At 44.5% G+C, this 15,284-nt stretch overlaps 2 protein-coding genes across 5 annotated transcripts in view; one reads left to right on the top strand and one right to left on the bottom strand.

The window, feature by feature from the left end:
• Nucleotides 1–15,284, bottom strand: part of LOC146191068 (uncharacterized) — a 423,874-nt gene that overhangs the window by 206,214 nt on the left and 202,376 nt on the right. The window lies entirely within an intron of this gene.
• LOC146191070 (DNA-binding protein RFX6-like) overlaps nucleotides 1–15,284 on the top strand; it is a 39,804-nt gene that overhangs the window by 5,120 nt on the left and 19,400 nt on the right. Inside the window, exons 5-14 of the mRNA XM_084599712.1 lie at nucleotides 519–549; nucleotides 607–711; nucleotides 787–864; nucleotides 2,888–3,001; nucleotides 8,157–8,206; nucleotides 8,273–8,367; nucleotides 8,661–8,719; nucleotides 9,881–10,013; nucleotides 11,015–11,106; nucleotides 11,527–11,650. Coding sequence (XP_084455838.1) covers nucleotides 519–549; nucleotides 607–711; nucleotides 787–864; nucleotides 2,888–3,001; nucleotides 8,157–8,206; nucleotides 8,273–8,367; nucleotides 8,661–8,719; nucleotides 9,881–10,013; nucleotides 11,015–11,106; nucleotides 11,527–11,650 — 881 coding nt within the window. The remainder of the gene's footprint in view (nucleotides 1–518; nucleotides 550–606; nucleotides 712–786; nucleotides 865–2,887; nucleotides 3,002–8,156; nucleotides 8,207–8,272; nucleotides 8,368–8,660; nucleotides 8,720–9,880; nucleotides 10,014–11,014; nucleotides 11,107–11,526; nucleotides 11,651–15,284) is intronic.

The following is a 15,284-nucleotide window of genomic DNA, read 5'->3' as shown; positions in this document are numbered from 1 at the left end:
GTTTCATGCCGCATATGCATTGAAAAATGACGCAGTGTAACGGAACGTTTCACATGTGAAACTAGACGAGAGCTGAAGCCTTCCTACCCAGCTCTTGGCAGACAAATACTTTTCGCAGAAAGTATCAATTCAGTTTTCTGAAGAAATCCTCCTCTTACTCTCATCATGAAGCGAAGTTTCAACGAGAGGAAAGAAAGAAGGAGGCACAGTTGATAGAAAATAGATGTTGACGCATCAGAACAAAACAGACTTTTTTCTTAAGATCGAATTGGCAATTTCTGGGTCACATATATAGCTCTCACTGGAGCGCGTCCTTAACGTGAAAGACTGCAAATACTGATTCGTTATTTGGTTACATACGTTGAAAATATATATGTGTGTTCAATCGCTATGATTAATGTTATCCACCGAACTCTTACAGAAACTTCAATTATGAACATAGCCGATTTATAAATAGCGGGCATTTTTCCTTTACCTAAAGGTTCATTTTTCAACACACTGTCTCTTTTCCGTTCAAGATTCTCAGGCCAGAAAGCCAAATGCGTTGAGGTAAGTCCGAATAAAACCTGGTGGCCATCAGAGTGCCAATTTATGCTTATTTAACAGGACGAGGAGGTCAGAACATCTGCGCCTCGCGTCAGCCGCCACAAATGGATTTTTATTCCTGATTTTCATGACTTAAAACCAACGAATATTGCCGATTGTACAAAGGTATGTAAGAATAAGTGGCGATGTCAGTGAGGTATGTTTTACCAAATAATTACCAGTCCACTAATTTCATTACAGATGGAAAGCTTTCTGTCTATGTATCGTGCCCATTGTTGCAGCCTCCTTGATTCCATGGTGATCGCCGACTTCAAAGCAGTGAGCTGCATTCTACTTTCCATACTTTGCCAGTTACACACCGTTTTATTTATACTACAGCGGTAAGCGTCGCGAATAATAAAGATGTCAGCCAGATTTCTTTCAAAGCAGGGGCATATAGGTGTGATGACCGAGAATATATCTGTGGCCCAGGCTTCACCGAGGCAATGCGGATCGCTGCTGGCACAGCGCTGAGGTGGGATGCCGATGCAGTTCGGAAATTGAAGAAACAGAGAGGACGAGTACTCAGTATACCCCGTCACACATGTAGTTGATAAGGCGCATCGAGGCTCTGTCCCATGCGTCGCATGCGCTAGTGACGCCTGTGACGCATGGGCTGTAGGTTTTTGTAGGCACTCGTTATTGTTACGTGCCCGCTTTGGACTGCCGGTTTCGGTCTTAAACACGAAATTTCTAGTGAGTTAGCACTATATATAGGGCTCTCGATCCGACTATATATAATTGATTGTTTGTTTGTCTAAAGTCTCCAGACTACGAGCAGCGGTGACGTTCGTGTCTATGTCAGAGGTTCGTATGATGTCACTACACCGCACGTCATGGCCGCATTGGGCGGGAGTTGCGAGCTTGGGCAGCACTTTCGAGATATCAATCAATCAATCAATGAATCAATCAATCAATCAAAGCGATCTTTATTTGTATGCAACGAAATACATAAAGAATATATGGACCGATAACCGCGGGGCTAGTAGGCGATCCAGTACAAAATAAACTTGATCAGGAAGCCGTAATGAACACACACACACACACACACACACACACACACACACACACACACACACACACACACACACACACACACACACACACACACACACACACACACACACACACACACACACACACACACACACACACACACACACACACACACACACACACACACACACACACACACACACACACACACACACACACACACACACACACACACACACACACACACACACACACACACACACACACACACAAAAGATGAAACAAACAAACAAAAGGAATCAACACGCACGGAGGAAAATACATTTCAGCAAATAATTAATAGGCGAGTAATACAAAAAGCAAGCGCACACGCAAAAAAAAAAAAAGGAGGGGGGGGGAGGGGATTATGACTCTTCTTGGCTGTTAATAAAGAACATTTTGCAACTCATCTTAAAGTTATCTGCAAGTTTCACATTAATAGGCAACGTGCTCCAATGTTTTGCTCCAGAAAATTGCGCTAAACGCTCTCCGTACACATTGTGGCAGGCAGGCAGGTTGAAATTGCCATTTAATACATGTCTTGTATTGCGAGATGGTAACAAGAAAATACAAAATGGCAGCGGAATATTGGTATTAATGATGTTATTTACCAATACACAGATTTTGTAATTAAGCATGAATTCCAATGAAAGTACTCGATTTTCTTGAAATAAATTATTGTTGCTACAGTTGGAACATACGCGATATATATTATACGCAACGCTCTCTTCTGAGTTCTCTGCAAGGAAATTAAATAAGTTCTGTACGTTTGTCCCCAAGATTCGCAGCACATGGATCCTAGCCCATGCGGATCCTTGGAATCCGAGTGAGACACGATATACCCATATGTCCATGCCGGCACTTTCGTATTTGGCTCCAGGAGGACTTTCTATGCCACGCTTCCTAACTAGGACAGCTTACATCACATGATATGTCCCCCGTTGGAGGCCTGTTCTGATCAAACCAAACCATAGAAAGTCAATATAAACCATGAAAAACGAGAGTAACCGGGATAGCGATGATAATTGCCGATTCGCCCCAAGTGAAACCATCCCGCCATTTTTTCGCCAGTTTCTCTGAAATCGCGGCCTCAAAATGAATGCAGGTGACGTTGTCACGTTAAAATAAACTGCATCAATTTAACTTAGGCAAAGCCTGTTCTTAATGCATTCGTACGATATACGTTAAACCGCACCACACTTGTAAATGCTGTAGCCTGTATATGCGCTAGCGTGCCTATGGGAAACTAATGACTTCTCTATTCAAGGTGAAGGAAATGGTTTTTCACTTCTGGGGCAGCCTTCAGGAGGCCTTTTTGCCACTGCTGCACGTTGCGCTGGTGTCAGACGTCGTTGCTGTGTGGGACGACTACCTATACGCGGTGAGTTACTAAGGGCTCGCATACTGTTGCTCGGAAACACCTTTACGTCTCAGAGAACATGTACTATGTTTGTTAAAAATTATAAAGTTCCTGCGGCATCTAATTAAGTTTCTTTATTTGCTTGTAGTATGAACTGATAGAATCTTTGGGAATCGTACGCTTGTCGCGAGACTGAGAAGGAACAGAAGAGACTGCGGTAGAACTATTTATGATTCAATACTTCGTCAGATGAACGTAATGTAACACACTTCTATAATGGTGTCTGTATCGACCGAAAATTTTCACGTGTTAACTCTTTCCCAATCGCATCCACCGAATATCGATTGCTGGCGCCGCTAACCATAAATGCGAACGCCGGCATCAAACGCTTGCGCGCCGTTCTCGAACTTGCATACATAAATGCCTTGGGGTTAGAAAGTTAAAGCTCATTTTTTTTTTTTTTTTAGTTTGTCCCTTTACCGCACGATAGCGATTTTTGAACCGCTTGCTTGTGAGAACAGCAAAGTGCAGAGGTTGAGAATGGCTGCCTTCGTCAACATGGCAGGCGCCCTGGAACAAGGCAAATCTTATTATTCATCCCCGGCCATGGCTGATTCTGTCGGTGATGTAGATATCAAGGGCTTTGACGATGCTGCCTTATCGTAAAACCTTATTTTAGAGGTAAAAAATGAAAGAGAGACCGTAGGAACTAGGCCCTAGCATTTCAATTACTCTCACATTTGGGCGCAGTCTACTGAGTTCAGCGGCCGTAATGAAAAGGGTTGAGGTTAATGGTGTTTATTCCCATATGTATGGTTTCCACTTGATAATGGCAGAGTGTGATCCGCCTAAGCTGTAAAAGGCTCACCCGACTCCTTTACTCAATGCCATGCCTAACTACTGAAGTGATTATTTTCAAGCCAAGACACCATAAGCATTACAACAAATTTTTAAAGAAGAAGAAGAAGTACGTGGTATTAGACATGGTAGATATTTTGCATATTACAAAAGCTTCCTTAAATCGTTATTTTTAGATACAAGCATATCTTTTCAAATATTCTTCAAATTTTGTCTGAAACCCTGGCGCCACAAATTCAATTTGACATCAAGACATTAAATATTTTAGTGAAGGTCACATTGTCATGGTGTAATGACGACAGCCTGCAAGAAGGGAGACATCAAAAATGCTTCCAAGTGAATCTCTTTATTGGCTTGATTTGCGCCCACAAGCCCACTAAGAAAGAAACTACTTGGCGGCGTTGAAAGCAATACGCTTGCTCTACGATCGTTGAAGAACTGAGGGGCCGCTTATCTTTCTTGATCAGGAATGATAATCGTCCGCCACAATCACGAACCGCATCGAACCAATTTCGGGCGGCTCCAAAATTCTAGGTCGTTGTTCTACCGTCGCCCGACAAAAATAAAAACAATCTGTGTTCGGAACAATCGACTGCTGAGGTAGATGGGTACATGACTAGCAGATACAAAGCGCATGAATAGACGGAACGATACGAATGACGAACGCAGTGCAATGTCCGTGCCCATTATTTGTATCGTCCTGTCCATTGTTACGCCCTGTATAGTGAGCTGGCGGCTTTACATGAGCCTGAATAAGTAAGCATGAAATAACAGAGCATTGCGGCTACGTCATTAATAAATGCGTTTAATAGGTTTTATTGTGTTGTCAGAAAGCACTAGAAGTGGTAAGCGAATATGTCTATTTAGGATTGGCAATAACCGCAGATCCGGACCATGGAACGGAAATGACTAAGCGAACAAGGTTATTGGGCAAGGGCTCGCAGATTATGAATAGGAGCTTACCGGTATCGCTCTATAGAGAAGTATATAATTGTTGCATCCTATATAGGTACTCATCTATCGGAGTGAGACGTGGATGCTAAAGAAGAGGGTTCTGCTTAAGTTGAGAACAACGCAGAGAGCTGTGGAATGGAAAATGGTAGGTGTGTAAGACCACGGCCGCTCAATGGAGGCGCACTTGGTGCGGCCCGTCGCGTCGCGCCTCAATGGCTGGGGAAGCGCGTATTGGGAGAAGTTACAGTTTCCGCCGTCATTCTCCGCGGGGGCGCCACCACTCCAGGACAAGGCGCCGCCGGCACGGACGAGCGGACGACGCGGAAGGAGCGCTCTGGCTGGGTTGGCGTGTGTTATCGTTTTGACTACTCAGCATAACCGCGTGGTTCTGATAGTTCTGCATGCGTGTCATCGGTGCCTGTGTCAACAGCGTCCTAAGCGTATGCAGCTGCATGCCAGGCAACTGCTGTGTGCCGCTGTGCACCACGCAAGCAAGAAAAGATCGGTTACCATGAGTTCCCGTGCGATTCACAACGTCGAGTAGCATGGCTGAAACAACATATCTCGGGAGGGCTAGGATGGAAAAGGAAGTAGGTGGGAGCCGAATGACAAGTCACTGGTATACTCACTGCACTTCACAGATGACGATTACAGGAAGAACATAAAACTGAAGATCCTGCTTCCTTCATCTGTCCCCTCCGTGTTCCCGAACTGCCCACATTACAAGTTAAGTTACTCACGCGGGCTCATGTTGAGCCAAACAACCTTGAAAAAATTAATGTGCGCAGGTCAATAGCTTTATTTTCCCCACTTGTTATAGCTACACTTCATTTCCTCCTGGACAACCCCCCGTGCCATCCTGAAGCATGTGTGTTTCAAGATAGCTGCGCCACGATCACTTTTATGACGATGATATAAAAAAGGTGTGCCTTGCCCAACATCGCATAAGTGAAGCCATGGAGACACCAAGAGGAGCCGCTCTATTTGTCAGATGACGAGCGACTCTCTTGGTTAGAGTTGGACTTTGCCATATCGAAGACATTCAGGTCCAAAGAGGCACGTCGAAGCAAAGGCTAACCAAGCAAACGTACGAAGCAACAATCATGACAACCAGATCCACAGTGGCGCAAATTAAGTACCTTCTTGATCACATCAAGTATCTTACAACAATGTCTTCTGTGTGCCTTACTAGTGCATTGTATTTAACCGAATCTTATTTTCAGCTTCCGATACGCCCTAAAGCAGGCTCTGAAAGCGGGTCTATAGTATCGCTTTTTAGCAGCCTAAGGCAATTCAAAGGCGGGAACGACAAAGTTGACGCAAGGGCGGCCGTTTTCATCTCGGAGAAAATACTGACGGTACCACTAGCGAAAAAAAAAAAATATATATCGACTGAGATTATACACATTTTGCCATGCTTTGTGCAGGTTAGCAACTTGCAAGCATCAGTCTGCAAATGCACCTATCAACAATAGGCAGCTATAAAACATAGCATTCGTGATTGTGAAAGTCGTACCTTGCCAACTGCCATATCACGTCTGCTGCGAGAGAGTTTTCGAGTCAGCCTTGATTCATTCATGTGTGGTGTGAACCAGCAGCTGACATAGAGTTAGCACCGATTGCATTCTTGGCTGGTTACCTTGCACATCAATTTGAAGAGAAAGTATGAATAGTTTTACAGAATCTCATGAAACATTTTTATTTATGCTGTTTTCAGTGGCTGTCCGTGTTTTCATTATTTATATAATACCAAAGTTTAAATAACTTCTAGTGCTTACTTTAGAGAGTCAATAATTGTATTTTATTAGTCCCCATCCATTTATTAACTTTGTGCCTTGTGATTCCTGCAATACCCTGGACTTATCAAAATTCTTGATGATGGACGCTTAAGGTATCTGAAAATCACCATACACATTTGTTAGCAAGGTGATGAAGTGCCCGCAGGTCATAAGAAGCAGCAAGCTATGCAACATGTTAATTTCATCCCGTCTTTACTATTTTGTGCAATTTCCGGAGTTGATTTGCGAGAGAGAAGACCGCAGTCACACTAAGGACCTAACCAAACTAATGCGTCCACTGCTGACCAACTGGACAGGCAACATCAATCAGACAGTGGAAAAAATTACGCTTGTAAACCTTTTTCGAGAAAAGTTCTTCGCATGTAAAATAAGCTTGCGTGTCTTTTGTGCATCACGCGGCTTCATAATCAAACGAGAAAAAAATTGCTTGAGCCTGCGGGCGTGTCGTTGAACTGGCGGTCTTGTGTTGTTTCTTTTGCAACAGTTTGTGTTAGCTAGTATGTTTTGGTGGTGGTACCCACTTCAATATTATTTCCAGTGAAAATGGAGGAACAGGCTGAACAATAATGTCGAACGCTACGTCCTGAATTGCAAGTTTCCAGAAAAGTGCACGCAGAATAATGGCCCCAAACCGTGTCCCGATTTCAAGATTGCAATATCTAATACGTTATTACAGTGGCTGAAACGCAACTAAATGGGTGCGCACTCAGCGAAGCACACGACTGCCTCGTTCTCGTTGTAAACGGAAGACCACGAATGACTTGGAAAAGCCTAGTGATGCTGACTTGCCGCTATCACCTTATCAATAGCAAACTTGCACATAGCATCACATACTGTGTGAAACGCCGCTCATAATCCTAAATTGAGCAAGCACCGACCACGCGGACGCCGAAACGAAAGCACAGCCACGGCCGCTGCGCGCAGCTCTCCGCCCGGAGTTGTCCCGGAGCGGTGGCGCCGCAGCGGTGGCGATGAGAACTAGGCGCAATACGGCTCTTCTGGGCGACGCGACGGGCCGCACCCAAGTGCGCCTCCATTGAGCGGCCGTGGTAAGACTAAGAGATAGGAAGAGTGCAGAGTGGGTCAGATAAATAACTACTGACATTCTAGTAGAAATCAAGAAGAAATGGGTACGGGCAAGACATGTAGTTCGAAGAGAGGATAACCGATAGTCGCTAAGAGTAATCAATTGGATTTCAAAGGAAGGAAATCGTAGTACGTGGCGGCAGAAAATTAGGTGGGTCGATGAGGCTAAGAAGTTCACAGGGGTCAAGTGGATGCAGCTAGCACAGGACCGGGTTAATTGGAGGAAAATTGCGAGGCCTTCGCCCTGCAGTGGGTGTATCCGGCTGATGATGATGATGATGATTGTGTTGTACTGAATTAAATTGTACAACTTGTAGTTTTTGGACCAAAAAGTTTTACCGAAAGCCCACCAAGTACAGTCATATGTCCCATGAGACGGAAAGTGCTAAAAAAGGAGAAGAAATGTTCGCAATTTGCACGGAGTACGTTGAAGGCCAATATGACAGGGTGTTTGCCGAATATATATAATTTTTCTGCAGGCGATGCAGGAGATCTTGATCCCCAGGGAGATACAGGAGCTTCCAGAAAGGTATTCGCATGTTCGTTGAAATGGAATTTGCGGTTAAATAATACGCCTTGTTTTCTTGGCTGCAAGTTTTCGACGGGAGCTCGGCTTCCTTACAACCGAACTTCCCAAGTGGCTTTACAGCGCTATGCCAGCCTCCCAACTTCTGCAGAAAAAGATAAGAGGCAAGTTATGGTCCTTTGATAATACCCTAGTGAAAAAAGCCGTATGAGTCACAAAAACCTCATACAAATTTCTCATACTAAACTCATACAAATGTCATACAATCTCGTATTTCTCATACGTTGAATGAGATTTGTATGATATAATAAGAGATTTGTACGAGTTTAGTATGAGAATTTTATGAGGTTATTGTAACTCATTGAGATTTTTCACTAGGGCATGAGTAACGATTTATAAAGAGGTTGGCTGCCTTGACATATATTGGTGCCCGCTTTCTTTTCCTCCCATGCTGCAGTGCTTCAAGAGTGGACAAAAGTTGTCAAACGCCAGATATCATTCACGAAGCTTGCACAGGTGAAATCTTGATGTTTACAAAGAATAATTTGCATTCTGGCAAACTTACATTCCGTGAAAGGCCAATATATATCGTACTAAGGATGATACTGAATTGCATTATGAAAACGAGCAGAACAATATATTTGGATTTGTGCCCGTCAACTCTCTGCTCAACTCAAGATGCGCAACAGAACAGTAGAACGGAGTTTCTTCTGAAGCACTCAGATCTTTTCCCACTGCAAAAGTAATGGGACAACGCAAGCGTCTGACAACCTGGTGGCAGATGCCTCCTTCCCATACGTAGTATTTGTGTGTGTGTGTGTGTGTGTGTGTGTGTGTGTGTGTGTGTGTGTGTGTGTGTGTGTGTGTGTGTGTGTGTGTGTGTGTGTGTGTGTGTGTGTGTGTGTGTGTGTGTGTGTGTGTGTGTGTGTGTGTGTGTGTGTGTGTGTGTGTGTGTGTGTGTGTGTGTGTGTGTGTGTGTGTGTGTGTGTGTGTGTGTGTGTGTGTGTGTGTGTGTGTGTGTGTGTGTGTGTGTGTGTGTGTGTGTGTGTGTGTGTGTGTGTGTGTGTGTGTGTGTGTGTGTGTGTGTGTGTGTGTGTGTGTGTGTGTGTGTGTGTGTGTGTGTGTGTGTGTGTGTGTGTGTGTGTGTGTGTGTGTGTGTGTGTGTGTGTGTGTGTGTGTGTGTGTGTGTGTGTGTGTGTGTGTGTGTGTGTGTGTGTGTGTGTGTGTGTGTGTGTGTGTGTGTGTGTGTGTGTGTGTGTGTGTGTGTGTGTGTGTGTGTGTGTGTGTGTGTGTGTGTGTGTGTGTGTTTGAGGTGGTTAATAGACGTAAGCAGTTATCAGACGGAAGTTGTAGACAGCCCATTCGACCTAAGTAAAACGCGATTGCCAGGATAAGCGTTGCAATTGAGTGCTTTCCGAGCAACACTAATTAGTGTATATTTTATGTGGCGATGAGCTGTTCTGCAGCCGCAAACAAACGGTAGTTGACAGTTGGACAAACAACATTACTGTAGTATCGTCCGCAGAAGATTACTGGTAAATAGTATAATCCTAATAAATATAAAGTGACTGTGCTTATGTAGACATGAATGCAAAATAAAGAACTAATCCGACGGTTCTATATCACATGGAACTGTTGAGAGTTAGCAATACTAGGCGTGTGCTTCTTTCCTTTCAGTCATGCCGAAGTGTGCTGTCAAACGCGTGCCACACTCAGAACATCCTGGAGGATCTCAACAAGCTGAACATCGATGAAACCGCTGAAGAAGCCTTCAGCTGTCTCCAGAACGGAAAAACCGCTTCTGACATGGGCAAGGAAACCATCGTATTAAATCCAATAGCGCTCCTGCGTCAATTTCTTTTACAGAAACAAATTATGAAAGCGAAAAAGTGAGACTGACAATTTGGAAACGAAGTGACTTGCATAAAACAAAATTAAAGCAATATTGTTCTGCCAGGCACAGCTGAACCCCCCCCCCACCCCCCCCCCCCCCCCATCTTTAGAAAAATTATGTAAATTAGGCTACACTAAATGTGAGTGCGCAGTGAAACGCCTAATACAGAACATATTACGTAGATCTGTAGCTGCTTTATTTTGAACTATCTTTATGTATAAAGCATCCGACCACACTATACTTCGGCTATCACTTCTGTATTAACAGAATGATATCAACAGTGCAATCATTGCACTGTTTCACCATTGGCTGTGATGATTCCTTCGCAAGGAGAAGAAAAAAACATTGTGTTCTCCCTGACGGGCGTGCGACCGTTTACTTTAACCACGGTTAAGCTGTGCGCCTCATGAGATGCTATGGGCGTGCAAAGATGTGCCATAAGAGGCTTCAGAAGATGCGGTACCATCTAGAACAGATGAATGTCGGGGTTAAGAGGGCGCGAAAGACAAACGAAGGTGGCCTCTGCTGGTATATTTCCGCGCTATGATATTAGCGATTATTATTCCGCAGAAAAAAAAAAAAAAAGGATCTGTTATAAGGTAGAGAGGGCAAAGAAAAACTACAGGTGCCGCATCCAACGGCCTTTTTCGCTCGCAATATCTGGCGGCGTTAAGAATTTTCCGCTTGGGCGAATCTCTGAGGGTAGGCTACACTGCCAAGTATTTCTAATCGGTGATCACGGAACCCTTTTTCCATCTTGACGTCATAAGTTTGAGTCGAGTGCCGGAAAACGTTTTCTTTCCTATTCAGTCGGCACTAATCTGTTTCTTACCGTATAAAAATGATGATATAGCTAGGAAAGGTTGCAATTGCCCTTACTGCCACATCACGCTTTGACTTCGAACATGACTTTTCAGGAGTCGCTGAGCTGTTGTCCTTGTTGAAGAAGCATGCCTCGGTCGAAGATCTGACTGAATGGATGGACATGGCTCTCGACAACGCTGCCACGGTGAGTTCTGTGCTTTCCAGTATCATGAGAGACAACAAACAGGAAAGATGCCGCTGTGTGTGTGATGCATTGTTTGTGCATTCTTATAATGTACTAGAGGCAGCAAAAGCATTGCGGGACGCAAGTGCGCGGAAAAAAACTTTATATCGGTCGCAGTCACGCAATCCAGATGCCTGATGTCTCGAAGTATGAGGAAACTATATGCGCTCTATCCGCTGGTAACAGCACCACGCAATAGGATCAGAGGTACAGCCAAAATAAATAGCATTTTTTTTTCATCAACAAGCATCCCGTAATCTTTTTTTTTATGAGTAATCCGTTACAGTGAACAAGCCATCGTACTTCTCCATCCTGCTGTGTCGATTTGAATGCAGGATTGTCGGCGTTGGCACCTTTTTTTATTTTTCCGGTTCACGAAAGGACGCAGCTGCTACAAACACGAAGCCTGACCGCAGCGTCGTCTACCGAGATTTCCTCCTTTCTTGGATGCTGCTTTTTTCGGCCATCATGAGACACCTGACTTTGTCCAGAGCGCAGAGCTTTGGTGAGCTGCGAACTTCATTTCAAGATGTGATATGCCTTGCCGTTTGTTAAATATAGTCTTCGCGTTGTGCTCATAGGTGAAATCTCGTGCCGCAGTGCAAGCAGGTGCCATCTATGTCATTTCATGCTATTTCTCATGCACAGTCAGGGTCAAAAAGTTTTCGGGATGCGGATTTGCTGAAAAACATTTATTTCTTTGTCGCCTCGCAAGTTTTTCCTGTGATATTGCTTCTCTGAATGGGGCATGGAGGTCCCCTCGTGAGTGAGTACATTGCATTCACTATGTTCGCTCCCATCACACAAAATAAATATTTTTCCACGAACTCACGTTTCACAAGCTTTTATCCCTGTCTGTACATTATTTTACAAATTTATCATTTACACTTGTCATTTGTTTATTTATAATTTTTATTTATCATTGGGTGAAAAGCAAGACACTCGTTAACTGTGCGATGGCGTTGCACGTTAAAGGTTCCCAGGCGGCCGAAATCACCTGAGCCGCTTCGAAACGTCGAACGGAACAAATTAAATATAACCAGTTAACATCAGTTACCTTTATTATATATAGCTGATTGCTATGGCTTCAGGGTCAATATCACGTAAATGAAATGTATGAACAGCTTTGGTATCAAACTTGGGGCAGGCGAATGACAAAGCGTCAGAAAACAAATTAGCGAAAACGTCTAACGAAGCACTGATTGTTGCGTTCATGGAGAAAATCGCCTTCACCTCAAGAGTAGGCTTGACAGCGTGCTCACTCATTGCCTCTCTTCTAATACTGGCACCTCTGGCATCCCGCGTTCGCTTAAGAGGGCTCACCAGTGCCAACGTCCATAGAAAATACATGGTAACTTTCAGAAGCTCTAGCGTGTCCAAATGCTGTTAAATTTTCATGGGGTTTGTGGCAGCGTTTTCGTCTTTAGAGAATAGAGGAAATGTTGCGGGCAGATTTTATTTTTAAGGCTTCATTTTATTTCAAATCAGAGACAAATATTCCTAAAAATTGCGCTTTTAGATATGTCGGTCTTCCTTGTCATCTCATAAAAAAACTAGGCTAAACATCAAAATTTCCTCCGCAACATTTCCTCCCTTTTTCTTTCCTGATTGTTAATCTGCAATTTTTATCCATATCGAACCTATTGTTAGCGTTTTACAGGTTCTGAAAGTTGTGAATGTATTTTCTGCGGGAATTGAAGTTCGCGCCAAATTTAACTATTTGCGTCGTGGCTCCATCTGGTGTCAAACTGTTTAGACAATACTACACTCTACCACCAACCTCTTGCTTGTCAGTGTTAGTGCGCGCATGTTTTTCTCGAAATTTTGACCAACTTGACTTCTTTCTGTCCTTTTTCTTGCCTGGGCTGTGAAGTGAGATGCCAGGCGCAGTCAAGAAGAGCCCCTCCCCCGTTGCCCGAGGATATAACATTTTTCGCACCAAAGCATAAGTGACTCACAGGGCCATTTATGTGGGAGAACAGCATTGTTCCCACCCCAACAAAGGTGTGCAGTGGTTCAGGCGACCTATAGTAGGATACAAGTGAAGGCAGGAGCAAACATCCTTGGCACCTATCCATTGTGCATGTAGAAGAGGCGCGACAGGAAAGCAAAGGAGATGAACCTTTGTTGGCTTTTGTACCCATGATGTGGGAAGTGGGCTCTTGAGCTCTAATCACCTCGCACCCTTTCTCCAACCTCCCCCTTCACACCTCCGCATGAAAAGCGAACATCCACTCCCCACAGCAAGGGGACAGAATCCTGTATCTTTCCTTTTCCTGCCTAGCCTCTGCTGCATTGCCCACGGATCGGTTGGTAGGCGGTAGCGCCAGCTGAAAAATCAATCCAGCGAGCCCTATGGTACCTATGGCTTCAATCAGGTTGGAAAGGTCTATACACGCTGACATCTCCCCAAGGCAATGGTTGAAATAACCATTTCGTTCCTTTTCTTGTCTAGCCTCTGCTGTACTGTAGCTCCGACCTCATGAGAACTGTTCGAAGCGGTCCGTCGTGTAAATAACATGACCTCAAAGGCGAGTAGCCTGGCAGGCAAAATCATTTAGTTCCACTTCTGAACCGGTTTCGCTAAGTCAAGCGTTCGACCACTGCCTTTATTCTCCCATTTAGAGTCGGCTCGGTATGCGCCGGAGCTAGCAGGACCTCCTGCACCCCGCTGCAAAATACACAGCGACAAAAAAAAAAATGCAACTCGAAGTAGGGCGCCTACTAAGCCTTCCTTGGAAATCATATGAGGTAAGGAATTTCAGCTTGCAAACCAGTCGGAATTGGTTGGAAGATTTCTTTTTAGGGTTGCTGCCCCGTTTTTGCGTACAAAAGATCATACGCGGGTGGCGTGGCCACCACCCCTCTTTCCTTCTGTTTAGATTGCATTTTTTTTATTTGAACAAAATAAACCAGTAGCAAGAAACCTGTTCCAATACATGATCGTGACAGTGACAAAAGGAAAGGGGAAAGATGCTCTGTAGTCAGGAAGGGTGTCCTAGACGATTTCTCGGCTGTCTTCATTTTTAGTTTTTGCATTCAAAGGTCGCTTGAGTGAGCGAGTCATCTGCCTCGTTGCCTTCTGGTATTCAAGTCACTTGATACTAATTCATTGTTCACTAGACTGAAATCACAAGTCGGGCGCAGCGTTGCGCGAAAAGATGTCATAAGATTACGATCAAGGATTGAACGAAACACACATGTCTTGTTGGTACGAAGGAGCGGAAGATATATGTGTTCGGCGACGTGAACGCTGGCAGGCAACTAGGCAAAGTAAACGGTCATACACTCGCGGACACCTCTCTGTGGCTATGTAACCGAGGCAATGCTGGAAAGGGAAGCAGACAAGATTTTGTGCACTAGGAGTTCCTTTCTTTCCTTTTATCTGGGGGCTGAATACTAGGGTCCCCAACACAATGGATTGTTTTCCAGTAACCAAAGGCTAATATGGGGGAAGGTTCCCTTCACGCGTTTTCAACTCTGTCAAAAGATGATTCACACCTTTCTCTCTCCCTAGTCGAAACCAGCCCTGTTTAGTACTGCCTGCAAAGAATCCTCACCCTACCACTGTAAAGACCGGTTTCTTTTACGAGTTAACCTCCCTGCCTTTCCTCCTCATCTTCCTTCTCTTCCTTCACACAAAAGATGGAAGGGGGCATAGGCGACCCAAACTGGAAAACGCTACAATGGTGCGCTACTGGAGAAAAGGACCATTCTCTGGCCCCCACTCCGGTCCCCCAGGTTTGGCCGCATATCAACTGAAAGTTCTCGGCTCTACTTTTTGTACGCGGAAGAAGTAACACTTTCGTGTCACGGTGTAATTTACACACCTGGACGGGGAATAGAACTTTCCTCCCTTTTGTGGTGCTTAAGTGCTGCCATCTATCGACAAAAAAAGTTCAAATCTGAGTTGCCTTGCAGCTGGTGAGAAGCGTTCTTCTTCGCCTTCTCGGCATCCGTCTTGCGAAGTTTCCCTGGTCGACGAGCGCCTCAGTCATGAGAAGACACGCCCTCAAACGGTCCCCACACTATTTACACGCATCTGGTGCAATGCCAGATGAAGCTGCCGCACTAGCATATAGTACATACGCGCCACAGGTTCTATGACAGGAGTTATAACTCAGTGACACAAACACATT

Source organism: Amblyomma maculatum, chromosome 4 (assembly GCF_055883805.1).
Source record: "Amblyomma maculatum isolate TAMU_Amacu chromosome 4, ASM5588380v1, whole genome shotgun sequence".
Classification (NCBI taxonomy): Eukaryota; Metazoa; Arthropoda; class Arachnida; order Ixodida; family Ixodidae; genus Amblyomma; species Amblyomma maculatum.
This window is presented reverse-complemented; position numbering and strand designations above follow the sequence as displayed.